The following is a 21598-nucleotide window of genomic DNA, read 5'->3' as shown; positions in this document are numbered from 1 at the left end:
AGTACAATTCATAGCTTACATGGGATAGAATTTTAAAGTAAATTTTTTAAGATACGGAGAGTCTAGTAAGATCAAAATCTGTTTTCTTGGACTGTTACAGTCATTTTGTAGAAACTTTTACAATTATATTTGAAATAAAAACATCCTATGACAAAAAATTGAACTTTCAGAAAACTTTGTAAACTAATTATAAACGAGGCTCTCTCCTTGGCTTTGTCATGAAGTTTAGTATCCAGAAGATTAATTTTTAAGAAAATTCATTTGAATTAGTAAAAATTTCAAAAGAGTAAGAAAAGCTGGTCGTGGTGGCACATGCCTGTAATCCCAGCACTTGGGAGGCTGAGGCAGGAGGGTTGCTGTTGAGTTCCAGTCCAGCCTGAACTACATAGCAAGACCCTGTCTCAAAAAACAAAACAGCAGCAACAACAAAAACAAAAGAGTAAGAAAAATGTAAAGATAAAAACTTCAGTTTATCCAGGTATGATGGTGCATACCTGTAATCTCAGCACTCTGGGATTTGAGCCTTGCCTGGGTCACTTAGCAATTTGGCAATATCCTGTCTCCAAAAAAAAAAAAAAAAAGTTAAAAAAGGCCAAAAATGTAGTTCCGTTCCAAGAGTCCTGGGTTCAATCCCTGGTACCAGAAAAACAAAAACTTATCTATGAAAGAGTATTTCTTTACACCTTCCATCCAAGCAATGGAACTAGTTTCTTGAGTTAGTGTATGCTAGCGAAAGGCAGTATGGTGTAGTGGGCAAGAAGCTGGCCTCTGAACCAACACTGCAGGTTCAAATCCCACCTTTGCTGCTCAGTTGGCCTCACGCAAGTTCGTGTATGCGTATAGGTTATCTCTGTGTTCCACACACCTTGAAAGCCCTGCCAGCAAAAGTATCTTTATTAAATGTTAGGGCAACATTGAGCTAGTCATTTTTAGGTGCTGAAAGATGACTAGTCTCCAAGCTTCCTGTTCACTTTTAAAACACAGTGCTTGTTAGATGTTAGAAGGATAGGTTACCTGGTTGCCTAGACTTTCTGCTCTTTCCACTATTTATGACAAAATTACTTCCCTTGTCTTTAATTTTATCATCTGTAAAATGAGATTATTAACAGTGTATAATGCATGTGGCAATACAATGGTAACTTACACTTGTCTGAGTATTTTGCTGCTGCAAAGATTTAATAAGTTCATATAAGTTTCATGCTGATTGTATTGGCTTTGGGTTCATATAGCCCGTGATTCTAATACCAGTCACACCATTATCAGCTGTGTATAGGGTAAGTTCACTTTACTTAAGCAGCTGAAAAAGCGAATGATGACCTCTGCCTCATACACTTGTTCACTGGTCAAAGGTAGTTATTTGGTAATGCATGTTAAGCTTATGCTAGTATTATACCAGTTTAATTTTCTAGCAAAGGCCTGCTATAAATATTAATGCTGTTATTAGACTTGGCCCCTACGTGTTGTTATAGATTAAGTTGTGGAATTAAGTTTTTATTTCAACTTCTAAAATGCTTTTCATACATATTTAACAGAAGAAAATTGATTTGTAATATGTTTTTGTGTGATATTGAAAAGGATAGGCAAAGAAATATCTTTTTTTTTGGTGCCGGGGATCTTACTCGGGACCTTGCGCTTGCAAGGCAGGCAGCAGAACCACTGAGCTAAATCCCTGGCCCCTCAAAGAAATATCTTAACCTGCAGGGTTTCCTAGAGCCTTTATTGGTGATAATGTTTATGAGTCTGCAGTGTGTGCTAGACCTTAGTTTATGTGGAATGTGCCTCTCTTCATCTAAGTAATCTGGGGAATATAGTTTATTTCTTAGGTTCAAATTATGTAAGATGATTGTCATCTTTAATGATCATTTTACTGATATTAAATGAAATTTCTTCTGTAATAGAAATATTTAAAATTTAAAAGTATACTGGTTCTAATTTTTCTTTCTTTTTCGAAGTCATTCCCAGATCTTCTTAGAATACTTGTGTTATCAATACTCCACTGTTGCTATTAAGATTTTCCTATTCATGTTCTCGTGATTCTTTTTTTAAAAAAAAATTAAAATTCACTATAGTTTTATTGTCAAAATAGTATACTTTGTTTCTCTATGAGCCTTTTCTTCATCCTGGTGTCTTTGTTCTTGTTTTCCCTTGTCTTATGCCAGTGAGTTCCTTCGGGGTTACTCCTGCAGTAGGTGGACTCTCATCTGGGACAGTTGGGGAAGCCTCGACAGCACTGAGTTCAGCAGCCCAGGTAGCTTTGCAGTCTCTCTCTCATGCAATGGCTTCAGCCGAGCAACAGCTACAGGTGCTGCAAGAGAAACAGCAGCAGCTTTTGAAGCTTCAGCAACAGGTTGGAGACTATTTGGCTCTTTGTTCATGCTGTCTCTAAACTTCAAAAGCTGAAAAAGTACTGTAAAAATGACCATTATTTTCATAAAGGAAAATAGGTTGAACAATGTGAGCTAATCATTTTCAACAAAACATTGAGGTAAAGTCTTTGTGATACATTTAAATTTGTTAAAATTGTAGCATTGCATTTTATTTGACACATATGTGAGGAAATGTGATTGATACATTTTGTGCATTCCATTTGTATGCTCCGGATCAAACATAGTTACCAGTTAATCATTTTTATGGAATACAGAACCTAAAACAGCATTCAAAAGACCAATTAAATTAGTGTGACTTAAAATTTAGTAGCAATGACAGGTGTTTTATAGATTTTATTGTGGTTTAATGCACCCTGTGACAATTTCAGTTGAGAAATTGTATCAGGTTAGTCAACATGAGAATCCACCTCCTGTTAATATTTTGTTTAGAGCAGAACTTTGTTTCCTTATTTACATTTAATTGTTCTGCTTGCTTTTCACTTTTACTTTGAAAAATAACCAGGAAATTTTATATTCAGTATTTGAAGGAGTACACAGAGCAGCATTCCATTTATATTATGTCCAATTTTGATTCATCTTTATTTAACTAGGATCTAGCCTAGCCAATCATGTTTCTCTTCATAATATTTATCCTTGTAGTATACCCCACAGGCTAGGTAGGCAGGATTAGTCTATATGTGTTGCTTTTACTTCTTTTACAGAAAGCAAAGCTGGAAGCCAAGTTGCATCAGACAACAGCTGCAGCAGCTGCAGCAGCATCGGCAGCATCAGCAGCATCAGCAGGTCCCATTCACAACTCTGTGCCTTCCAACCCAGTGGCTGCCCCTGGGTTCTTCATTCATCCATCTGATGTTATTCCACCCACTCCAAAAACAACTCCACTTTTTATGACTCCACCGCTCACTCCACCCAATGAAGCAGTTTCTGTTGTGATTAATGCTGAGCTTGCACAGCTTTTCCCAGGCTCCGTCATTGACCCCCCAACAGTCAGTCTTCCTGCACATAACAAAAGTTCCAACAAGTCCAGAATGGTAAATTATGTTTTAAATAGGCATTAGCTTATCTATTTAAAATATTTTGAAGTAAACTAACTTTAGAAGACAAAACTTTGTTATACTAATTCAATATATCACGTTATTTTCTTTTATAAAATATTAAAAAATATACATCAGGAAATGAAACCTGTTACTGTTATGGTTAGTAGTTTTTATATAGCAAGAGTAATACCAATATAGAGTTATACTTTTTTGTTTTCTAGAATCCACTCGGTTCTGGTCTAGCCCTTGCAATTTCTCACGCTTCACATTTTCTTCAACCTCCACCTCACCAGTCCATTATTATAGAGAGAATGCATTCAGGTAATTTTAGAATTTCTTTAATTTTTGTCCCTGTCTGCTGGTCCTTTTATGCCTTATGTTAATTCAGTTTGCTTTTCCATTGTGAATAATCACATTTGCTTTTGGGGAAGTACATTTTGCCAAGAATAAGCACTATAGGGCCGGGGATTTAGCTCAGCGGTTTTGCCACCTGCTCTGCAAGCGCAAGGACCCTAGTTCGATCCCCAGTACCAAAAAAAAAAAAAAGAATAAGCACTATAAAATGTTCAAGCTTTGTGCTTTCTATATTGAATGGAAGAGTGCTGTTGAGCAGGTTTGCAAATTTTGTTTAGATAGTGGATTTGGTTTTTATTGGAATCTTGTATGTTGAAGTATGTATCTGCCTCACTTTGAATTGTCACTCACCATTACATTAGAAATTACACTTCAGGGCCGGGGATTTAGCTTAGTGGTTTCGCTGCCTTGCTGCGCAAGCACAAGGGCCCAAGTTCGATCCCCAGTACCAAAAGAAAAAAAAAAGAAATTACACTTCAAGGAAGTACTCCTAAAACTAGCATTCTAATGAAATCTTTTTTTGAGACTAGTCAACAAAACTATTTACTATGGTAACTGAGTAAGATTAGTAACTTTTTTTTTTGGTATGGGGATTGAATTTGGGACCTTGTGCTTGTGAGGCAGGTGGTGAAACCACTGAGCTAAATCCCCGGCCCAGATTAGTAACTTTTAATAGTCTTTGTAGACAGTTTAAGTTTTATCTTAAATTTGTCTTATGCTTGTGTTCTAGGGTAGATGCTTTCATTAGAGCATATCTACAAGTAAATGGTAGGAAGTTTTTACCTCATAATTCTATCTCAGCAGCAGCAGAAGTCAACAGAATCCTTAGTGGAAAAATGTGGAGATGTCATGTATCCTGTAACACTTTTCACTGTACGAACAATTAAACTGTACTTACTTTATTTCAATAGCATGTGTTCTCTCTACAGAAGTAATTATTAATTGATAACAAGCATTAGAATTTATAGCATTTAGAGTGAAAACTTGCTGTTCTGCCGGCTTACAAATGAGCAGTTTATACTGCAATTTGAGCAGCAGCCCCTTGAGGAAGGGCTTTGTATGTTGTTTAATAATGTTTCTGTTTAGTTACAGTCACTGCCTTTTTATCTTTTCTTTTTTACGTTGAGAATAGGACTGGGCTGGGGATTTAGCTCAGTGGTTTCGCTGCCTGCTGCCCAAGTGCAAGGACCCTAGTTCGATCCCCGGTACCAAAAAAAAAAAAAGAGAGAGAATAGAACTATTCCTAGAAGTTTTTAGTTGTTTTCCTTAGTTATAAAATGCAGAAGGTATGTTATTAGCTGACCCCGTGCCAATACAAAGTAGAAGATTTTGGTATTAATGGTGTGCCTTACATTTTACTAATTGAGCTTGTTTTTATATTGTGCATTAGATGAGAAATGAAAATCTGCTTTTTGTTCATTTACTTCTTCAGGTATTGAGCTGAAGAAATTTTAGTGTTGGTACTGGGAAGGACACTGTTTAAAATGAGCTATTTCCCTTGGAGCCCACCCCCCCCAAGTGACAATTTGATTATATAGCCACATTTTCCTTTTACAAAGTAAACACAGTGCAATGTGTAGCTCCACATAAAACTAGCAAGGCTTAAGAAAACTAAAGTCGTATAATATATTTTGGTATTTTAATATGTTTAGTGAAATTAAGAAAAATAAATATCCACTGGTTGAAAGAAGGGCAGATTGTTACCATACATTGTTAATGTATGTACTACATTTACTGACTTAATTTTTAAAATTAAAAATGTTTTAAATAAAGCTAATGTGTAGAGGTGATTGCCTTCATTAGTAACAGTTTTTTTTGTTTGTTTGTTTGGTTTTTTTTTTTTCTTACCGGGGATTGAACTCAGGACCTTGTACTTGCCAGGCAGGTGCAGCACTGCTGAGCTACATCCCTGGCCCTCCATAGTAACAGTCTTAATCTGGTAGTTTGTGACTTAAATCTAGGGTTACATAGGTTGGAATTTGAGAAATTTTTCGAATGAGAATTGACAAAGTCACTTTTACTTGTTTCCTTTTTTTTTTTTTTGGTACTGGGGATAGAACTCAGGTCCTTGTGCTTGTGAGACAGGTGGTGGCACCACTGAGCTAAATCCCCACCCCTTCCTTTTTTTTCCTTTAAGTTTAGTAAGTTGATACTATGTTTCAAGATGATTATGTATAAATAAATATATGTATTTATTGGATAGATAGATTTTTTTTTCTTAACTGTCTTTCTTTCATAGGAGCTAGGCGATTTGTGACTTTGGACTTTGGAAGACCTATACTGTTGACAGATGTATTGATTCCCACTTGTGGAGACTTGGCTTCCTTATCAATTGACATTTGGACATTAGGAGAGGAAGTGGATGGAAGGCGCTTGGTAGTGGCAACTGATATAAGCACCCACTCACTAATTCTTCATGACTTAATACCACCTCCTGTGTGCAGATTTATGAAGGTAAAAAACTTTAAGACAGTAAATTTAGGTTTTCTATGTTTCTGAAAAAAAGGGATAGAATTGACAAGTATAGCTATATCTGTTTAAATGTTTTCCTCAGATTTTTTATTGTGGCTGATATGTATTTATGTGTATTTATAATTTTTCATTTTAGATAACTGTCATTGGACGTTATGGAAGTACAAATGCTAGAGCCAAAATCCCTTTAGGATTTTACTATGGTCATACCTATATCCTGCCTTGGGAGAGTGAGCTGAAGTTAATGCATGATCCTCTCAAGGGAGAGGGAGAATCTGCAAATCAGCCAGAAATTGACCAGCATTTAGCAATGATGGTTGCACTACAAGAGGATATACAGTGCAGGTTAGTAGAAAATTGCACATATATTTTAATCTTACTTGAGATTTGTATATATCTTGCTTGTATTTTTCCCAAACAATGTCCTTTCATAACTGTACAGAAAAGAGCAAGAGAATAAGTAGGATATTAGCACATAACCACTATGCTTAAGACATGAAAATATTGTGATTAATTTGTTCCATTTATTAGTACTTAACAAAGAATAATTCTTTTTTTTTTTAAGAATAATTCTTTTTAATGTTGGATTTTAACATTTTACAGATGTAATTCTTAGTGTGCTCATGTATATGTGTCAAAAGAACATTGAGTTACTAAATTTTTTTTTTTTTCATTTACAGATATAACTTAGCTTGTCATCGCCTGGAAACTCTTTTGCAAAGTATTGATCTTCCTCCTCTCAACAGTGCTAATAATGCACAATACTTTTTACGAAAACCAGACAAGGCAGTTGAGGAAGACAGTAGAGTTTTTTCTGCTTATCAGGATTGCATTCAGCTACAGCTTCAGCTAAATTTGGCTCAGAATGCAGTACAGAGACTTAAAGTAGCTGTAGGTGCAAGTCGTAAGACATTGAGTGAAACATCAGATCCAGAAGATTTAATTCAGACATCTTCCACAGAGCAGTTACGTACTATCATCAGATACTTACTGGACACCTTGCTCAGCCTTCTTCACTCTTCCAATGGTTTGTATCTGTGTCATGTACTTTAATGGCTGGGAATATATTTGTGATCTTGTTACCTGTGTTAGGAATTATGCTAATGTTTTCTGGGTACTGTTAATTTTGATATACTTTCTAATGTACTTACGAAATATCTGTTTCGATTGACCCATTTCCCTCGTCCCCCTTATTTTCATGTTTATTTTTGTATGGTGCTAGTGATGGAACACAAGGCTTCGCTCATGCTTTTTTGTTTTGTTGTACACATTGTTTTACTGGCAAAGTATGTTTTGAGTATGGCTTAAAAGTTCAATTGTGATAAGTTGTTATAAATTGTTAACCTAATTTAAAACTGTGGTTTTCTGGGCCGGTGATTTAGCTCAGTGGTTCCACCGTCTGCCTCGCCAGCACAAGGTCCTGAGTTCAATCTCCGGTACCAGAAAAACCCAAAAAAAACTGTGGTTTTCTAGCTAAGAAGTATTTTTGATCATTAAGACAGACATGCATGTGTATACACACACAAACCCACAGCACAATCTGATAAACCAAACTAGAAAGAAATATAATTGATTTGATCCTTCTCTTTTATCCTAAGTATTTAACAATTAAAGTTCTTCTTACAAGGTAAATAAATAACAAAATAAAGAGAATATAATTATCTGTTGATTGCTGGGAAAGGAGAAAGCACATATAGACATGCCAATTTTGATATTACACCATACACTTTAATAGGAAATTTTATTTTCTTTCTTGTAATAGGGCACTCTGTTCCTGCAGTTTTACAGAGCACATTTCATGCCCAGGCCTGTGAAGAGCTCTTTAAACACTTGTGTATCAGTGGAACCCCAAAGATACGGTTACATACCGGCCTTCTGCTTGTTCAGCTGTGTGGTGGTGAAAGATGGTGGGGTCAGTTTCTTTCTAATGTTCTACAGGAATTGTATAATTCAGAGCAGCTTCTCATCTTTCCTCAAGATAGGTAAGTCAGAAAATGATGCTGGTTATTTGTCATTAGTGGTTTGTAGCTCTTAGTCATCGGCCAGATTTTGAAATCTTATGTGGATATTAAATGTGGAGAAAATGAAATGGGTATTTTCAGGATTTTGGGAATGTCTAGTGAAGGTTACTAGCACTATATTGAAGAAGATTACATGTAAATAGACTACATTTTTAGTGGTCCAGTTAAATCTGTGGGGATTATAGATTTGAACTTTTTAAGTGTTTCCTATTAGATCATGTTACTGTTTATGCTAAATGTGCCTTTTGAGGTTCACTTAAAATTCCTTGATTTTTCAGTGACTGCTTGATTTTTTTTGTGGATAACGTTAAAAAGTATAACCAATGACTAGAAAAAGATGATTTTGACATACCTCCAGCTACAAATCTTTCTTACCCTACCTAAAATATGATATTTTGAAGCAGACATTATTATGAGTATTAAATCTCAATGTAAATTTTTTTCAATGTAAATTTTTAAAAACATTGAACATAAAAACATTAAGCTAATTCTCACTGAGTTTTTCTTATTTTAGGGTCTTCATGTTACTTTCCTGCATTGGTCAACGATCACTTAGTAATAGTGGGGTATTGGAAAGCTTGCTTAATCTCTTGGATAATTTATTATCACCTCTCCAGCCAGAGTTACCCATGCATAGGAGAACAGAAGGTATTGCTATAATGCAGCTATCTCTAAAAAAAATTGTATATTTGAGGGCCGGCGATTTAGCTCAGTGGTTCCACTGCCTGCCTCGCAAGCTCAAGGTCCTGAGTTTGAGTTTGAAACTTTTCCGTACCAAAAAAATAAATTGTATATTTGATAAAATATTGACTGAATTACTTTAGCATTTATTGTAGCATATGTTACTAGTATTTTTGTGATACAGAAGTTTTAGAGTGGGCACTCTTCATGTGATTGATGGCTATTATTATTACTATTAAATATATTACCTTTTTATTATTTGAACTTTGAATTTTGAAATTTTTATATGTTTCTTCTGTACTATCATAATTAAAATCAGACTCCCTTATGTAAGTTTAAGCTTTGATGCACACTTGCTGTTTTGGTCAGTGGTGAATTTCATTTGAGCAAGAAAATTATTTTAGGAATAAAAACTTAGAACATAGTTTGATATTATGAATTATAAATCAAATTCGATATTTTATTTCAGTTGCCTGTGACTCTTATACCTTGTTTTCCAGTTTATAAATTAGTATTTGTTGGATTGATCTCACATCTCTATTTTCATACCAGAAAGTACCTGCCTTTTGTTAAAATCAGTATTCTACTCAATTTACTGTCAAAGTGTCTAGTTTTGAGGCCTATTATATATAAATATTACCATTAGTAATGATATAGTATGTTCTGAATTTGTGAAATGTTTTGTCTCAGTTGTCTTCAGACTTCATGAGGACTCCTACTCACCTGGATTTTTCCCCCTTCTCTCTCTGTGTAGGAGTGCTAGATATTCCTATGATCAGTTGGGTTGTTATGCTGGTGTCCAGATTACTGGATTATGTGGCAACTGTTGAAGATGAAGCAGCAGCTGCAAAGAAACCTTTGAATGGTAAAGACAGGGAAAGGTTTTTGACAGGTATCAGAAGTTTATAATAATATGTTGGTGGGGATTTTGAGCGTCTTTGCAGTTGTTTCAGAACTGGCAGTTAGCCTGGAGATACCATTTATATGTAATCTATATACAAATGAGAACTATCAGGAATCTATTTAAAGATAGACTTTATATTTGATGGAAAAACTCCTTGCTCTGGATATGACTTTTAAGTTTCTGAAAACGGCTCTATGTTTCACAAGGATTTCTGCCCATGCTCATTCACTTAGTTTGTAAAACTGTGCATAAAAGTGATTGTGAAAGGGAAATTTTTCATAATTTTTATTTTAATATGATGTGTCATTCTTTTTACCACTATGGAGTTCAATTAATTAGCTGTAATTGTCTTTACCTTTTTATTTTTTAATTTTTATTTATTTATTTATTTTTTGCTACCGGGGATCGAACCCAGGACCTTGTGCTTGAGAGGCAGGCAGCAGAACCACTGAGCTAACTCCCCAGCTTTAACTTCTTTTTGAAGTGATTGCTGTGCAGTGAATGAAGGGCAAATGCTGCCTACCACTGAACTGTACCCACTGACTTATAAATGGTGTAGACATTTGTCTACGCCATTCTCAGATGCAGACATTCCCAGATTGTTCTGAGTTGTAATCTTTGCCCATAGTTTGAGGGACAAAATAGTAGGAAATCAAATCCCAAGACCTAATTTTTTCATGCTGTTTTTGCTCTAATAACTATTTTCACTAAGGATTTGAGGTACCAATCAAGTATGTAAATATAAATAACCAGGTCTATAAAATTTGGAATTTTACACATTGTCAGTTTAATACAAAGTCCCTTGATATTTTATAGCTAAAATAATTTATGGTGCGTATTATGTTTTGAAAGGTGAAAGATTTTTAATGTGTGGGGAATTTGCTGTTTATACAGTTTTTAGATAATATGGGTTAGTTTACTCATTTATAAGATAGAAGAATAAGAGAATACTGCTAAAATAAATATAACTGCAGGGCTGGGGATGGTGCTTAGTGGCGCCACACCTGCCTGGCAAGCACAAGGTCCTGAGTTCAATTCCTGGTACCAATACACACACACACACACACAATATAAATTGGTATAGAACAGATAATATTGCTTTTTATTTATATTGTTCAGTATGGAAGCCTTGGTGGAGCAGATGCTTTTAGGGCCAAGGAATATGAACTAAGGCTTGAAAAAGGCATAGTAGAGAAGAGGAAAAATATTTTTATATTAATTAAATATGAGGAAAGAATTAGAGATGGACAAAGTGGTTATTGGGCTGAATCAAGCAAAATAATGACACATAATGATCTGGACACACTTTGGAACATGAGGGTAAATGTAGCTATACAGCTTGATTTTTGAACTATTAAATCTTATTTTGGGGGCCGGGGATTTAGCTCAGTGGTTTCACAACCTACTGCACAAGCACAAGGACCCGAGTTTGATCCCCGGTACCAAAAAAAAAAAAGTCTTATTTTGGCTTTCATTAAATTGTGATGTGCTCATTTTTGGTTCCTTCACAAACACATGTATTTTAAGTAGTGTTAAAACTCAGTGGCATTATTAAAGCTGCATTGTACAAACATTAATCTTAAACATTGCTGAGTGCTTGTTACCCTAAAGGAAAGATTGGAGATAGAGGGAATTTTGGTCTTAAACTCATTTAGGATCTAGGTTAGAGTACCGAGTTATTTAACCTTTGTAGGGTCAAATCTTCTAACAGTTTCTTAATAGGGATTTCTTTAATTTTCTTTAAATCTGCTTTGTCATGATTGACATACAATTTTTTTGTGCTTTCTGGGTAAGAAAGGTAGTTTAAAAATGCACTGAGGATCTGGGATTTAGCTTAGTGGCACCGTGCCTGCCTCGCAAGGACCTGAGTTCGATCCCCACTACCAAGCAAAAATTACATTGAGCAGAATTATTAGTAAAACTCTTCCTCTCCTTTTAGGTAACCAGTGGAGTTTTATCAACAATAATCTGCACACTCAGAGCTTAAATAGATCTTCCAAGGGCAGCAGCAGCCTTGATAGATTATATTCCAGAAAAATCAGAAAGCAGCTTGTTCATCATAAACAGGTAAGAGTCAAAGACATTGATTTAATGTGTAAGTTTATCATTTTGGAGGTTGACACGTGTTATCGGATGTTGGGTGTGACATTTGATGGGATATGTAGCTTAGATTAACAGTTTGGAGACTTTATTTGTAAGAGGGCAACAGTACCTCATATACAGATTCTTGGTGATCTTTAAACTGTTCACTTCTTTACATCTTTGTTACTACCATTCTAAATGAGGTTGCCATTATTTATTGCCTAGTCAGAAAGCCTCCCTGCCTTTATTCTTCTTTAGTCCAATTCATTTTCCATGCTGTCCCTAAGGTTTTTAGATACAAACTGGTTATATTTCTATCTTAATTCCTAGAGTAGAACCTAGCATGTTTTTATGTAGTATTTAGTAGTTAGTAGTTATGTTAAGATGAAATGAGATTTTATATGAAAATCCTTTGATCTGGCAAGTCCTGAAGGTATTGGACCTGTTTTTAAAAGGTGAAGTTTATTTTTTACTTCTGTGTTTTCAACTGTGAGCTAAATGGATGTTTTTGAAGGAGAACAATGTGAAGTATCCTCCTCAATTCCTTTCTAAGATTTTTAACTAATTTTAAGTAACACTAACTTATATTCTTTTAAATGAAGTTAAAATTTATCGGGCATTTAATGTTTATGCTTGTCATATTTAACTATGGATATAAAGTTGGAAAACAAAACCTAGAGTATAAATATGACCCTAGAATATAGTCAAATAAAATATTACTGTTTGAGCTTTTTATTTTGAAGGACATTATTTTAGAAGGCAAAATTTAAAAGGGTGTGCAAGAAATAGTTCCTGGTAGGGCATCAGTTTTAATTTCTCTGGGTTGTATTCTGATTTGCCAGAGAATATTCTTATTTCTAGGAAATAAACACTAAAGTAAAGTTAGATTTTTTTTTTTTGGTACTGGGGATCAAACTCGGGACCTTGTGCTTGCAAGGCAGGCGCTGGAACCACTGAGCTACATCCCCAGCCCAAGTATATGTAGATTGGGCATCAGGTTGCCAACTCATTCTCAAATAGTTTGGAAAACGTGTATTTGTACAATAATTAAAGCTGTGATTGTTTAGATACTATATTTTGTCAATCTTTGCATATGTTCATAGAATTTTCATGAATTTTTGAAAATATTAAAATGTAGTAATTCCTATTTTACAGTTACTCATTTTATTATATATGCATGCTAGTTTTAATTTAGGAACATGTTTGTTCATATATGTAGAATACTATGTGGATTTTTGTTTGTAGTACTCTCCCTCATAATTAAATAAATAGCAATAGTAGAAATTTATGAAGTGTTCTTAGAGAAGACAGGTTCATTCAGTTATTGGCTGCATTATTTATTTATAATTGTGGCTGTACCTTTCTAGTGACTTTCTAAAGTAATTTTGTGGCCATGTGGGAAAGTCATTCCATAGGTTGGAAGGTCTTCATATGAGGGCAGTTTTTTCTCCCCTTTGATCTGTTTATTGCTATAGGTTATTGATTGCCAGGGTTTATGCATAGGGAAGGGGCTGTAGGAAGATGGAGTTATAAAAGGGCAGCAAACGGGACCTTGTGTTAGAGCTGTTCAGTATTGACTCTCTTGGTAGATAAGTAAACTAACATGTAGAATTGTATGCAATTGAGGGCAGCCCTGGGCATATACAGATGAGTACAATTGAAACTGCAAAAATGTAAGGAAAATTGGTGAGTGTCAGTGCATGTTGTGATATTCTGTACTTTCGTAGAATATTATTATGGGAAATTGAGTAATGTCTGTAAAAAACGCTGAATATAAAATTTTTTGAATAAAAAACTTAAAACCACATATATCAAAAACATTTATTACTTTGGTGGGGAAATCCCATAAAAGCAAAGCTTAGAACTTTTATTTTTAACAAGATCTTACCTTGCTTTTTAGTTGAACCTTGATTTAACATCCTCAGTAGCTAGAATTATGGGCATGTGCCACTCTGCCTACAAGCTGGAACTCTTAAGCAGAAAGTAGTGTCTTAATGAGATCCTGGCCCCAAATGAAAAATAAAAAAGGGCTCCAGATACTGGTTAGTGTGAGCGCTCTGGTTTCAATCTCCAGTACCAGAAATAAGTCCCCATGTATTAAAAAAAAATTATTTTCCACTAATATGTCATTTGATTTATTAATTGGCTTGTATAAGAAAGTCTTACGGTTATTTTCCTTCTCCCATAGGTAAGGAACTGATTTATTCTTCATGATAATATAGATCTTCAAGTCAGAATTTAGAAAAGATTTTTTAAAAAACCAACAGTACAGTTAAAATTGTATTATGAGAGCTTTAAAAGAGTTCTTTTTTCCATTATTTTGAGTTCTGAGAGGAGTAGTAATTTACTTTTTTTAACACTTTATTTTAAGATTTATTTATTTGTATTTTAAAGCAACTTAACCTACTAAAAGCAAAACAGAAGGCTTTGGTGGAACAAATGGAAAAAGAGAAAATACAAAGTAACAAAGGATCATCATATAAACTCCTGGTAGAGCAAGCAAAACTAAAGCAGGCTACTTCAAAGGTATGGCTCCTACTTTGTAATGTAATTTTTTCAGAAAAACCACTTTCTGTTTAGCATTTTAGTTTATTTGGATATTTAATTATCTTTAATAATGACCAGGAAAATTTAAATGTTATTCTGATTACCAACAGAAGAATTTGCTCATGTGCGTTGACCATGCTATTATTTTCATACTATAGTACAGAAATAGCTGGGCATGGTGGGACATGCCTGTAATCCTAGCACTTGGGAAGCTGAGACAGAATTACCATGAGTTTGAGGCCACCCTGGACTACACAGTGAGATCCTCTCTCAAAAAACTAAACAACCCCCCCCCCCCAAAAAAAACCCCCACAGAAATATACAGGATGATTATAAACACCATTTTGCTAGCTTTAAAGTTAATATAGTAAATGATATTTGTGGTTTCTCATTTCACTTTTATGTTATTGGAAGGTTTTCAGAGCTATGTTTAGAACTGAAACTTCTTGGATCTTCCAGTACACAAGGCTCAAATATAGCTTGTCCTTTTCTAAGTGAAAATGAATTTTAGTGATTTTTGAATAAAATTTTTTAAGTCTTCGTATGTGTTTTATGTATATTTTTATATATATATCTAATAGATGTTAACAACCAACTTTGTGCATAGTTTGTATAACTTCTCCCAAATTTTGAAATAATTTGGATGAATATGTTGTACTTGAAGATATATTAATTTTCTTTATCATCAACCTCTTATATAAGTTAAGTTTAGGATGTCTGGATAATATTTTTCTTTCTGTGGCCTTTTTGTAGAATTTCACTTCCCTAAAGTTCTGTTATATATCCTCTACCTACTTTAAATAGGAAATAAGGTATATAGTCAACATAGCTTTTAATCTTTATTTTTGAAGCCTATGGTTTATCTAAAGTACTTTTCATTAAAAGTTGTGTGTTGAGTGAATATTTTCATTCTATAAATTTGTACTAAAATATTTTCATTAAATACTAATTCAAATATTATACATTCCTATATGCAGCACTTTAAAGATTTAATCCGTTTGCGTCGGACAGCAGAATGGTCTCGTTCTAATTTAGACACAGAAATTACAACAACAAAAGAAAGTCCAGATATAGAACCACTTCCATTTACTCTGGCCCATGAACGCTGTATTTCAGTAGTCCAAAAACTTGTTCTGTTTCTCCTGTCCATGGATTTCACATGTCATGCAGATCTCTTATTGTTTGTTTGTAAGGTAAGTAAACTGTTAGGTATAATTTATATTTGTTAAAATTTTTTTTTTTTTTGGTACCAACGATCGAACTTGGGACCTTCTGCTTTCGAGGCAGCCACTGAGCTAAATCCCTGGCCCCTGTTAGGTATAATTTATAAAAGAGACTTACAGGGTAGGAAAATAAAACTTGGGAAGAATACAATTTTTAAATTGATTTTTTATTTTACCTGGTACCAGGGACTGAACCCAGGACCTTGTGCTTGTCAGGCAGGCGCAGCACCACTGAGCTAAATCCCTGGCCCCCTTTAAATTGGTTTTGATTAAGAATAATTATAATTCTTTTTTTTTTTTTTTTTTTTTGCAGTTTTGTTTTAATGGTGCCTTGAAAGATTTAACAATCTTTTCTGCTTTCCTTAAGGAAACTTGACTTAAATTTTAATTTAATTGGATGGTTTGAAATTTGGTGTGTAATTTGAGTTGTCTAAATTTCTTTTCTTATATTTAAAAAAAAGGGGGAGGGCCAAGTATTTACCTCAGTGTTGCCGCAAGGTCCTGAGTTCAATCCCTGTTCAAAAAAAAGGGAAATATGTAAATAAAGGATCAAACAATATTAATTAAAGACCTTTAAAGCTGTGATTGCTTTCCTGAAGTATATTTGGTGTTCATGGAAGTTATTCCTAACTCACTCAGATTTAATGTTTAATATAAAATTATGTTCTTTTGAACTCTATCTCATGTTACTCCTTTCACACCAAAATAATACATCATTATTGAAAACGATTACTTTAGTGCCAAAGTATTGATGTATTTGTATTGTTTTTTAAAAAGATTATAATTGCTGGTTTAATATGTGATGTATAAAATATATTACAGGTTCTTGCACGCATTGCAAATGCCACAAGGCCAACTATTCATCTCTGTGAGATTGTGAATGAACCACAACTGGAAAGACTACTGTTACTTTTGGTTGGAACTGACTTCAATAGAGGAGATATATCTTGGGGTGGTGCTTGGGCTCAGTATTCTTTAACTTGTATGCTGCAGGATATCCTAGCAGGTTTGTCAACATTTTGTTTTTCCTAGAGTAAGTCAGAATTAGCCTGTCATTGCTCAACTAAGTAATCTTTTTTTTTTTTTTTTTTTTTTGGTACTGGGGGTCGAACTTGGGACCTTGCCCTTGCGATGGCGGGTGGCCCTCAACTAAGCAATCTTTAAAGGAAACTGTAACTTCCTAATGAAAGCAAAAAAAAAGAGCTTTCTTTAATGTTAAAACAACTGTGGCTATCTAAAATTTTTTATTTAATTGTGTTAACAGTTTTGGTAAGAGAAAGTGTTTAAAGAAAAGTTAGGTTGTTAAAGTACATGGACATAAATGCTGGTCAGCTTTGTTATTAATACCAGTGGGGTGCTGTTTACTAGTTCTTTGTGTGACTGTGAGGAAATCACCATGCCTATGTTCCTTCATGTATAAAATAAAGATAATAAAATTATCTTCCTGGGCCAGGGATTTAGCTCAGTGGTTCCGCTGCCTGCCCTGCAAGTGCAAGGACCCAAGTTGGATCCCCAGTACCAAAAAAAAGTATCTTCCTTACAAGCACCTTTTGATGAATAAATTAATAAATGTAAAGTATTAATGATTCCTTGTACAAATTGTATATTCTGTATCTCCTACTAGTTCTTTGGCCTTCGAAGGTGCTGCAGTGAGTCCTAGCTTTCCATGGATAGGTTCAGGCTTATTTTCTTGAGATTCTCTTCTGTTGGCAAAGCATGTATTCTGTCTTTCTTTAACCTATTTTAGAAGATTGTGTATAAATTATTAAAATGGTTAGGACTGTCTCTTTAAATACAGGAGAATTGTTGGCTCCAGTAGCTGCAGAAGCCATGGAGGAAGGAACAGTGGGTGATGATGTAGGCGCAACAGCTGGTGACTCAGACGACTCTCTTCAGCAGTCATCAGTTCAGTTGCTGGAAACTATAGATGAACCTTTGACACATGATATAGCGGGTACAGTTTTAATTGTGTTTTCTTTAAAATAGCCCATAGTTTCTATTAATGAAAATGTTTCAAAATACAGAATGTTAATGAAGCATGAAATGTTTTTTATTAGGTATTTACCCTTATAAATGACATCAGTTATTTTCTTGATAAATATATTTTGCCTTGTTTCTCTGAGTGACTAATGTTCAGTATGACAAAGTACTAACATTTATCTGGAATAGACTTCCTCCTTTTATTTTCATGATGAACTCCACCTTATCTCAGATTCATATAAATTATGCCCTTCTCTGAAGGTAGAGGGCTCTCCCTCCTGGGCTCCCCTTGTACACTCAAATATCTTTCCTAACATGTACCATGTAATTAGTTTAATTATAGTATTTCCCTGATTTTGAACATTTATTAATCTATTGCAGGGAGGAGATTTGTTTTATTAGTCTTTATATGCATATAGTGACACCCAGTACAGGCTGGTGGTGTATGTTGAGCATTCTAAAAATACATGTTGAATATGAGAATGGGAAGGATGGGAGTGTAACTGTTGTAGGGGATAGAAAGCTACTTAAAACTCAGATCCGAGAGGGAAATAATTTCTAATTCATAGTAAAATAAGTTAAATAGCAGTCTTAAAACTTAAGTCTTTACTTTTTTATTACACTGGATAATATCTGTTGTTACGGATGAAATACTTCATAATGAATTATATATTGAGTATAATAGGATAAATTTAATCATTCTAGAAAAATTTTTTGTTTTGGTACACAGATCAAACTCAGGACCTTACCCTTGCGAGGCAGTTGCAGTGCCACTGAGCTAAATCCCTGGCTCTTAGAAATATTATTTTTAATAGCAAAGTTTATATAACTATTCAGTAAGAGCTTTTCTGTAGGAAATCAAATATCACATTATTGGTTTTATTTTGTGTTGTGGGGTGATACTTGCATACTGATTAATACTTGTTAAGTATAAAAAATTAGATTTTATAATCAGGCATGGATATTTTACATTCAAATACAGTACAATAACTTTTTCTGTTAAAGCAATATAGCCTTTAATTTTTGTGTGATATACTCTACCAATAGAATCACTTTCAATTATTTGAAGGTACACCTCCTCTCTCTTCGTTGGAAAAAGATAAAGAAATTGACCTTGAGTTGCTTCAAGATCTAATGGAAGTGGACATTGATCCTTTAGATATTGATTTGGAAAAGGATCCTCTTGCAGCCAAAGTTTTTAAGGTATGGTATATTAGAATATTCTTTGCAATTAAAGTCTTTTACTATGTTGGCTAAAAGAAGAAAATATGTATATTTATTGCCGCATACAGACCAGTATTCAGCATACTCAAAATGCATTAAATTGCTATGGGTACTGTAGTATTTTTAAAAAATAGCAATCTAGTAGTATAAAATAAGCATACTATTTTTACTGATACAGCTTTTAATAAGTATGATAGTAAGAACCACTAATAGGCACATGAAAATTCAAGTAGAGATTATCAGCATTTCATGCAGCCAGTTGATCATTTGAGCTCATCCAGCCTGAGCTCATTGTAGATTTTACTTTTATATTAGCTGCCACTGCTATGAAGAAAGATACATGTGTACAGCCTCCTAGTGGCACTGACCTCTCAGCATGTTAGTTTTTAGTAAAGGTGCCAGTCATCTCTCAGTTTCTATATATTTTCAGACTTATTTAGACAAGGTATTTTTAGATTTTGGCACAAAATGAAGAGGCTTTTATTCAACTGTTCTTGTAACTCATTAAAATTATAATTGGGTTGTGGGAATTTAAAAGGTGGAAAGTGTTTACTGTGTATTCTTGTTTGGTTTTAAATAATATAATTATGTTTCATTCAGTAAAGAGACATGAATAAACTGCAATGTTTTTTTCATTTTTTTAAGCCAATAAGCAGTACATGGTATGATTATTGGGGTGCTGATTATGGTACCTACAATTACAACCCCTACATTGGAGGTCTGGGCATTCCTGTAGCAAAACCACCAGCAAACACAGAAAAGAATGGTTCACAGACAGTTAGTGTTTCAGTGTCTCAAGGTAAGTTTGTGTGGGAGTATTTGATGGCAAATGCTATTCTTAAACAAGTATTAAATGTATGCATACTTTATCCCTTGAAAAATAGAGGGCGAGTGTGTGCTGGGAGGCGTTAGAATCACAGTTGTGTTTGGATTGTTAGGTGTGGAGGAGCTTCCATTTATTGATAGTTCACCTTTTTGTTTCTCTCTTAAAAGTAACAGTAGCAGGGCCAGGGATTTAGCTAGTGGTTTCGCCACCTGCTGCACAAGTGCAAGGACCCAAGTTCGATCCCCAGTACCAAAAGAAAAAAAAACAAAAACAATAGTGGGTTGTAAGAGTTGGCAATGATTTTGATTAATTATGCTTTGTTTTAATTTCGTATTTCTGATAATAAATTTTTTGTTTATAAATAGAACAAAACCCCACTGAATACTACTTTCTCTCTCTCTTTTTTTTTTTTGGTACTGTGGGTCGAACTTGGGTCCTTGTGCTTGCGAGGCATGTGGCGGAACCACTGAGCTAAATCCCTGGCCCACTTTTTCTCTTTTTTATTAGATACTTAATTTTTTAATAAAATATTTTTAAAATGTGAAATAATTGCACATTTAATGAAATGTTGTAAGTACACATTTAATGAAATGTTGTAAATGCAAAGCATCTTTGTGAAACTGAATCATTTGAAAGAAAGTTGGTAATCTGTTACTATTGATCATTTTACAAAAATATACATTCCACTATATACATCAAGAAGAATATTCAAAATTAACAAATTAACGTACTACTGTGCTCCTTCCTTTGATTCTGCATCCTGTTAGGTGGCTCAGATTTTGATTTGTCCTACTACTGATACTAAGTTTAATCACTTTATTAAAGAGGTTTCTACTGTGCTTCTTCGTTATAAAGTTGTTCTTTTCTCCTTGTGAAAAGTTACTTTTAGGTACATATAAGCTATAAATAATCATCCGTCACCAAATTTCTGTTCCTAAAATTGATTATTTACTCATTTAGTTTTGAGTGAACCCATTTTTTTATTCTGATGTTTATAATTTGTTATCATTTGTTTCTTATTTTTATTGTGATAAAATGTAAGCATAAAGTTTATGATTTTCACCATTTTTGTGTACATTTGAGTACCATAAAGTTCATTCACTGTGTTCTCTTTAATTTAATATTCACATTGTCTCACCTTTGGCTGGTAAGATCTCCTTTACTTTGCTCTATGACCTTTGAACATGTCCTCATCATTCTCTGAGTACCTTCTTATTCTCTGGCAAAACACGATGCCCCAGGCTTATTGTTTATCATACTTGCCCCACTTTGGGAATTAGATACTTTTATAAGTAGTGTAATAATTCAAACCTTTTTAAAGAGGAGCATCTTTTAAGAAACTAAGGGTTGGATGCTAGCTATACTTACTGCTATTTTGTTGGTTGTTTCCATGCCTTCTTGGTGGACAGAACTAGGGACTGTTTGTGGTGTGTATGTCTACACATCTGTCACTCTATATTGAATGTGGTGAATTCACATTGATTCATATATCTAGTTTGAAGTAGGATTTTCCTCTTCTCCCTTTCCATGTTTGTATCTTTTTTAAATTGAGTAATTTGGCCCCATTATCTTTCATGTATGTGCTTCTACTTTCAGTACTTGACATAATCTCCCTGACTCTGTATAACCAATGTCCTGTATTTAACCTCCTTATCACACATGTTCTCCCTGCCCTGGCTTTGATAACCACCTGCTAGACTGTTCTTCTGGTGCAAGGACATACAGCTTACCCTTTTGTGGGTTCACATATTGACATTTTATTGTAGGAAGTAGGACACAAGTGACAATTATGATCATAATGTCCTTTTTTTTTGAGACAGGGTCTTGGTATGTTGGTCAGGCTGCCCTTGAACTCTCTGT

General features: G+C 34.3%; 1 protein-coding gene across 14 annotated transcripts in view; it reads left to right on the top strand.

Moving 5' to 3' along the window:
• The window catches only part of Birc6 (baculoviral IAP repeat containing 6), a 243878-nt gene that overhangs the window by 97335 nt on the left and 124945 nt on the right, over window positions 1-21598 (top strand). For 8 of the 14 annotated variants that reach the window (XR_015453010.1, XM_087216157.1, XM_087216155.1 and 5 more), the window contains 16 exons: window positions 2160-2347; window positions 3089-3418; window positions 3646-3745; window positions 6018-6232; window positions 6387-6595; window positions 6931-7277; window positions 8013-8232; window positions 8786-8919; window positions 9707-9844; window positions 11796-11923; window positions 14333-14464; window positions 15463-15678; window positions 16531-16714; window positions 17507-17662; window positions 18758-18891; window positions 19558-19711. Coding sequence is in view for 13 of the 14 variants with exons in the window: in XM_087216157.1 (XP_087072283.1) it covers window positions 2160-2347; window positions 3089-3418; window positions 3646-3745; window positions 6018-6232; window positions 6387-6595; window positions 6931-7277; window positions 8013-8232; window positions 8786-8919; window positions 9707-9844; window positions 11796-11923; window positions 14333-14464; window positions 15463-15678; window positions 16531-16714; window positions 17507-17662; window positions 18758-18891; window positions 19558-19711 (2985 nt within the window). In the remaining variant the exon portion in view is untranslated. The remainder of the gene's footprint in view (window positions 1-2159; window positions 2348-3088; window positions 3419-3645; window positions 3746-6017; window positions 6233-6386; window positions 6596-6930; window positions 7278-8012; window positions 8233-8785; window positions 8920-9706; window positions 9845-11795; window positions 11924-14332; window positions 14465-15462; window positions 15679-16530; window positions 16715-17506; window positions 17663-18757; window positions 18892-19557; window positions 19712-21598) is intronic. The other 6 variants (XM_087216152.1, XM_087216151.1, XM_087216149.1 and 3 more) reach the window with 3 other exon arrangements.

This window comes from Heterocephalus glaber, unplaced genomic scaffold (genome assembly GCF_053883595.1).
Source record: "Heterocephalus glaber isolate CG9 unplaced genomic scaffold, H.glaber_assembly_v1.0 deba00001457, whole genome shotgun sequence".
Classification (NCBI taxonomy): Eukaryota; Metazoa; Chordata; class Mammalia; order Rodentia; family Bathyergidae; genus Heterocephalus; species Heterocephalus glaber.
The sequence above is the reverse complement of the archived record's forward strand: the minus strand, read 5'-3'. Positions and strand labels throughout refer to the sequence as shown.